The 7,212-nt window shown below is 44.2% G+C and overlaps 1 protein-coding gene across 1 annotated transcript in view; it reads left to right on the forward strand.

Moving 5' to 3' along the window:
• PAPPA (pappalysin 1) overlaps positions 1–7,212 on the forward strand; it is a 255,350-nt gene that overhangs the window by 198,145 nt on the left and 49,993 nt on the right. Inside the window, exon 15 of the mRNA XM_017504315.2 lies at positions 2,515–2,698. Coding sequence (XP_017359804.1) covers positions 2,515–2,698 — 184 coding nt within the window. The remainder of the gene's footprint in view (positions 1–2,514; positions 2,699–7,212) is intronic.

Genomic DNA, 7,212 nt, shown 5'->3' on the forward strand with positions numbered 1-7,212 from the left:
AGCCCAGGGGAGGCTTACTGGGTGTTGAACATGTTGTCTGCTAAACACCCAGCAGCACTTAAAATAGTGCTGCCGCATAGTAGATGCTCAATAAATATTTGTTGATTAAATGAATGAGTGAGTGAATCAATTAACCAAGCAAGAAGTCTGAAATCTCTAAGAAAACGGGTTCCTGTGCAGAGTGATGTTCCACACAATACTTACTAGTATTTTTGTATAGGTTGCAAATCTCCAAGACCATGGGGCTGAGTATTTTGGAATGAATATCTTACAATCAGATCTCTGACAAAACTGAATGGGCTGCTTTAGGATGAGATGAGCTGTCTGTCAGTGAGATGTTCATTCATTCACTAATTCATTACAAAGCATCTGTTCACAGGAAATTGGATGCTATACTAGGTGCTAAAGAAAAAGAAGCCATTGGCTTGGTGCAGTGGCTCATGCCTGTAATCCCAGCACTTTGGGAGGCAAAGGCAGGCAGATCATGAAGTCAGGAGATCAAGACCATCCTGACCAACATGGTGAAACCCTGTCTCTACTAAAAATGCAAAAATTAGCTGGGCATGGTGGCATGTGCCTGTAATTCTAGCTACTTGGGAGGCTGAGGCAGGAGAATCACTTAAATCCGGGAGGCAGTGAGCCGAGATCATGCACTCCACCCTGGCGACAGAGCAAGACTCCATCTCAAAAAAAGAGAAGCCATTAAGATAAATCGAGTCCCTCCTCTGAAGGAACTGAGTGTCTAGTGGTGGAGGTAGTCAAACACCTCATTAATAATGGCCCCACTGTGTGATAAAGGCTGTCAAGGGAAGTGCAGTGTGTTGTGGAGGCACAGGGAGATTCAAGGGAGGTACCTTGGAAAAAGCGACATTGAAACAGATAACTAGACAGATCAGCAAAGGGGTGGGTGTTGGGGAGAAGGAAGAAATATATGCACTGGGCACAGACAAATGTGGAATTCCACTGATGATAAAAGTGCCACAGATGTTTTTGTTTTGTTTGTTTTATTTTTCTATACTCATCCAAGCAATGAGGCTGGAAGGGCCAGCTGGATCCACTGGTGCAGGGCCCTGTCAGTTTAGTCAGAAAGTGTGGGGTTTGTCTTCAGGACAACAGGGAGCTGTTGCAGGCAGTGACGTGAGCACATCCTGGTTGGCAAAGTCTCTTCTAGATACCCATGTGGGCGTAGCTTGGAGTCTGGCAGTAAAAATGGTAGCAGGGAGACCTCCTTGGACAGTCATCAGAGGGGTCATGGACGACAGGATGCATCCTGCATGAGATTAGTGGTAGTGAATGATTTGGAGTGATGTGGCGGAATGTTGCTTCAGCCAGATGGTGCTGTAACCGCTCAGGTGGGCCATGGGGGAGTGGCACAGGTTGTCCTGGGATTTGAGGATTTCTGTCACTAAATGTAGCCTTTCCCTGGGCTGGCCAATGGATTTTGCCTTCAAACTGTAAGCACACAAGACACATTCCTTGTTGCTGGGAATGCCTGTTTGTACAGAACTTCTGGACTTCCTTGTCTTAGACACCTACTTCCGTGTGTCAGACGTGGCAGGCCTGAACTCCTGTAGAAACAATTCGACTGTTTTGGCAGTGAAGGACCTCACCCAAGCACACATCCCTTTGATGTGTGCTTAAGAGGGAAAATGTCCTTTGCTTTTAAAAGATCAACATTTGGCTACTCCAGTCCCTTGGAAGCCTCCAGGCTACCATGATTGTCCATCTCTTGGCTCTGCGGCATGGCCTTGCCCTCTACCAGCTCCGCCATCTTGTAGTTTGGTTAAAATCTCCACTTACTCTTTCATTTTTCCTAGGCTTTTTTCTGTCTTTGTACTTTTCTCTCTTGACTATTGAGCCACCAAATCTCAGAGTAGGGAGTGAATCCTGGAGCAGTTCTTGGGTTCAATCCAACCATTTTGCCAAAGGGAGAACTTAAGTAAGGAAAGGGGCTTGCCTGTGGTCTGGGAACATGTAGGAAAAGTATCCAGGCCTCCTATATCCATGGAGAGTGCCTACTGTGTGCCAAGCACTACAACAGGTTCTTAGTAACTCCTCTAGAGCTAAGAAAAGACACAAAAATCAACATTCGACATCCTACCACTGAACTGTATTTCACAGTCTGTTTATGAATGAAGTCGTCCTGCCCTGTGAGGTCTCAAAACCTCAAGATTCTCATCAATAAAATGGAAATTGTGATCTGGAAGACTCCATAGACAGCAGTTAAGAGCATAGCCTTTGGACTCACGTCCAACGCATCCTCTTTCCAGCTGGTTAACTTAAGGCTGATCATGTAATGTCTCTCGGTCTCAGTCTCTGTGTCTTTAAATGAAAACTGGAATATCTAATTCACGCAGGTATTGCGATCATTACAAGTCAGCTAATGTGAAACACTAAGCATTGGTCTCCTGGTGCCTGGACAGGACTCTGAGCTGTCACCTTGGGAAGTAAGGCATTTCTCCACATCTAGGGCTCGGTCTGCCACTCCTCACTATGCACGCCTCTGCCTTTCAGATGGGACCCAGCGTCACAGTGACCTGTACAGAGGGCAAGTGGAATAAGCAGGTGGTCTGTGAGCCAGTGGACTGCGGCTTCCCAGACCACCATCACATCTACGCCGCCTCCTTCTCCTGTCCTGAGGGTACCACCTTTGGCAGTAATTGTTCCTTCCAGTGTCGTTATCCTGCACAACTGAAAGGTATCTTGAGCCCCTTCACCAGCTCAGCCCCCCTTTGTCTATGGGAAACCTGTACCCAGGCCCTCTTTCTGGCTCTCAAACACCAAGGGTGGGATGGGGTTTAATCTATGCCCCTGACTTCTTCCCACCAATTGTATTTATGTAAACTGCCCTGCTGGGCAGATAAGAAAGAAAAACTAGACTGTGGATAATTATGGCCGTGAAGCCCTTTCTAAGACCTTGGAAATGTTGCAAAAAAAGAAAAGAAAGAGGATAGAAGTGAAGGAGGGAGGGAAGAAGGAAGAGAAAAAAAGAAAAGAGTTTCATTTGAGGCTGATGCAACTAATTCACTCTGTATGATTAGGGCCAGTAAGCCTCACGAGCTAAGTGTTACTATTATTCCCATTTCACAGATGAAGAAACCAAGCCTTAGAGGGTTTAGAACTTGCATGGTGGCTCACGCCTATAATCCTAGAACTTTGGGAGGCAAAGGCTGGTGGATCATGAGGTGAGGAGATTGAGACCATCCTGGCTAACATGGTGAAACCGCCTCTCTACTAAATATATACAAAATTAGCCAGGCATGGTGGCACGTACCTATAGTTCCAGCTATTTGGGAGGCTGAGGCAGGAAAATCACTTGAACCCAGGAGGCGGAGGTTGCAGTAAACCAAGATTGTGCCACTGCACTCCAGCCTGGACCACAGAGCAGGATTCTGTCTCAAAAAAAAGAAGTTGCCCAAGGCTGCACCATCAGTGGTGGGGACCACACTGAAACTCAGGTCTGTCTTTCTCCAAAGCCTACGTTTCGACTTTTGGGTACAAATCTTTGCTGAAATTTCTGCTGCAGTACTCTAGGGGAGAATGCTACAAAATTTATTCATTTACAGTAANTGCTACTTGTTAAGAGGGGCCAGCTGGGCAGAGAAGAGCAGATGTGGACAGGAAGCATCTGCCATCCTCCTGAGTGAGGCACCGGGGCTATTGAGGGGAATGAGTCTGGCATATCGGAGAAGAGGTCACCTTTTAGGAAAAAGTGAGTAGCTGACCTGGGTGTCCAAGAATGCTGGGACTAGATGTGGAATATATTAACTCCAGACTATGAAATCACACTTCTCTCAGTCAATCAGAGGCCTTTGGGAAAGGGAGGTGTATACATTAGCATTGATTATTATGGCCCTCATTGTGGCTAATAATAATGCTTAATCAGAATGATGCAGCTCCTTCCACTGCCAGCTATGGTTGGGGAAGAGTGACCTAGCTATGGAGACAAGGCCTTAGGAGGACCATCATTTTGATAGGTGGCGATCCCAACTTAGCTTTTCCCTTGACCATACAGGGAAATATCTCTCTGGTTCCATATCGATCAGCTAGGACCAATTGCCGTTTCATGCAACTTGGTTGTCAGCATCATCTAGAGTTCAGAGTGCTGTGCGAAGGCATCTGCTTGGATCTACTAACAGCAAGAACTGGGCAGATGTCCTGCGGCCTTTCTCTTGAACTTGACATTGCCACCTAATTTGCCCTCCCACCCCAATCTCAAGCTAGGGGATTACAGAGGTGATCAATTTTCTTCAACTTTCTTATTTTACTTGCCTCCCTTTCCTTCTTTCCACCTTTGTTTTTCCTTTTATCATAACATGGTTTAAGCAAAAAGAACAATAGTTGTTTTTTTTTTAATTATACTTGAGGTTCTGGGGTACATGTGCAGAATGTGCAGGTTTGTTACATAGATATACACATGCTATGGTGGTTTGCTGCATCCATCACCCTGTCATCTACATTGCACATTTCTCCTAATGCTATACCTCCCCAATCCTCCCACCCCACCTCCCCACCCCCTGCTATCTCTTCCCTAGCCCCCCTATGCCACCCCCAACAGGCCCCGGTGTGTGATGTTCCCCTCCCTGTGACCATGTGTTCTCATTGTTCAACACCTATTTATGAGTGAGAACATGCGGTGTTTGGTTTTCTAAAAAAGAACAATAGTTTTGTTTTTTGTTTTTTAATTTTTATTTTAAGGTCAGGAGTACATGCTCAGGTTTGTTATATAGGTAAATTTGTGTCATGGAGGTTCATTGTACAGATTATTTTATCACCCAGGTATTAAGCCTGCCTTAATACCCATTAGCCATTTTTCCTAATCTTCCACCTCCTCCCACCTTCCTCCCTGTGACAGGCCCCAGGGCCTGTTGTTCTCCTCTGTGTGTCCGTGTGTTCTTGTTATTTAGCTCTCACTTATAAGTGAGAAGATGAGGTATTTCTTTTTTTGCTCCTGCACTACTTTGCTAAGTATAATGGCCTCCAGCTCCATTCGTGTTCTTACAAAGGATATGATCTCATCTTTTTTATGGCCACATGGTATTCCATGGTGTATACCTACCACATTTTCTTTATCCAGTCTATCATTGATAGGCATTTAGGTTGATTCCATGTCTTTGCTATTATAAGTAGTAAAAGCACTAATTTTAAACAGTCAATAAATAATAATGATAATAATGATCAACCTGAAATCCTTTCTGCCTTCAGTTTTTGCCCTAACTGGCCCTCTCTTTGCACCTCTTGTCCTTCTTAATCTGTCTTCTTCCTCTGTAACTTCTGTTAAGTCTACCCCTTACCAAGTTTACTTCCCTATTCCTTGCAATCTCCCTGTACCAGCCCTTGGCTAATGCAGCCTCCCGATTGAGTGCTTGTCCTTATCCCAGTTGAACTAGTGCATTTGTGTTTTCTCCAAACAATATTCTGTCACATTCTAACATGCTAGAGATGGTCAAAAACTCACAGACAGCTTTGGTGCAGGGACAAACAGGTTAGGTGATTTGTTCAAGGTCACAGCTAAATTCATACTTTATGCATTCAACAAATGAATACGGAGGACCTGCTGTGTACTCAGCAGTAGGCTAGGTTCTGGGAGTAGAGAATGTACAAGATACAGCCCTTGCATTATGATCTAGAAAGTGCCAACGCCATGAGGCAACTGCTTAGAATACCGGGTTGAAGGTAGGACATTTCTCTCCTTGGGTTGTGTTCTACGTTAATGTCAATCTTTAAGGCACTCCCAAAGAGACTTAGTCTTCTGGGTAATCTTTCAAATGAAATAATAAAAATAAGTACATCTGTTTTGACACTGCTACAAGTTGACAATTACTTTAATGCTCATTGGAGATTGGAATTTCCTTAGCCACATTTGTAGACAGGCTGAGCGGGATGTATTTTTTGCAATAAAAGATAAACAAGTGAACTTACAGGGTCCCAAAACTTGTTGGAACCTAATCTCTAATAGCACCTCTACCAGGAGATGTTACCCTCTACCAGGAGCTTCAGGTTGAGACATGTCTTCACTTTGCATCTTGAGTCATGTTTCCCTAGGAAATACAGTGGGGGAATGAGGACAGGAGACATGGAATTAACAAAAGTCAGCAGGCTCTATTCTAAAGTCAGTTGCCACTGTGGACAGCTAAAGCTCAGTCCCTCCAGGAAACTTTGGGAGACAGTGGAGAACATGCCTCAGAGTTATTGCAACTCTGGAAACAGGCACATGAATCTAGCAACTCCACCACTGGTTTAGTGCTGCCTCCAGGGGCATTAACTCCTTGGTACTTTAAACTTGCCCTGCATATGGACAGACTAAGCATCCATGACCAGTGTAATAAGCCTCAGGCAGAGAGTTGGCAGTGCAGTAAGCGTCTTTCACAGTGTACAGGCCAGTGCCAAGAAGACAAAGGAAAGGCACAATATCATGTATCATACCCTACTCTCTTCAAAGCCACATGGTAGATGCAGGGTAGCGGCTACAGCTGGTGCACAGAAATAATGCCCAGTTGAAAATTCTTGGAGTTTGTTGCCTGGGTCAGGGGACATATCCATGGTCCTGAATTGCCAGTGTCTGCTTTAGCTGTAGTTCACTGCTAACTTTTATTTACCCTCTTCCAGAAATCACTTTTCTGGTTTGCATTTTCTCTCTTGACTAACATTCTGCGATCTTTATGTTCTCTTGTCACAGAAGAACCATGACTTTCACTTCATAATTTACAGTGTACATAGCTGATACAATGTACTTTTTTAGAGTCCCAACACCTTTTCCACAGATATTTTATCTCTCTTGGGCAATTTGGAGAGAATGTGCTTCCTATACTGTTTATACAGCTCCACTCCCCACTAACCTTGTGCTTTTCCTTGGCACCCCAAAGCAATGACTGCCCCAATTACAAGGGTAATGCAAAAAGAAGTTTGTAGACCCTGGTATTCTGGATGCTTCTATGCTTCTAGGGAAAACAAATGAATCACCTTTCCACACACTTTACTCTTTTTACTTGATGTTAAGATACTTATAGTTGTCAATATCACAGTTTATCAATGTGGAATCCCCTATGGTGTTTACAGACACCAGTCTTCCTGTGCTAACAAGATGAATCATACTGACAAAGAAGAAAAATGAAAAAAATGAGAAGGAATAGGATAAGTGGAGGAGCCTGCATAAAATTGCAAAGTACTTTCTCCCCTTTCTTTCTTCTTCCTCTTTTTTTTTTTTTTTTT

Source organism: Cebus imitator, unplaced genomic scaffold (genome assembly GCF_001604975.1).
Source record: "Cebus imitator isolate Cc_AM_T3 unplaced genomic scaffold, Cebus_imitator-1.0 Scaffold320, whole genome shotgun sequence".
Taxonomy (NCBI): domain Eukaryota; kingdom Metazoa; phylum Chordata; class Mammalia; order Primates; family Cebidae; genus Cebus; species Cebus imitator.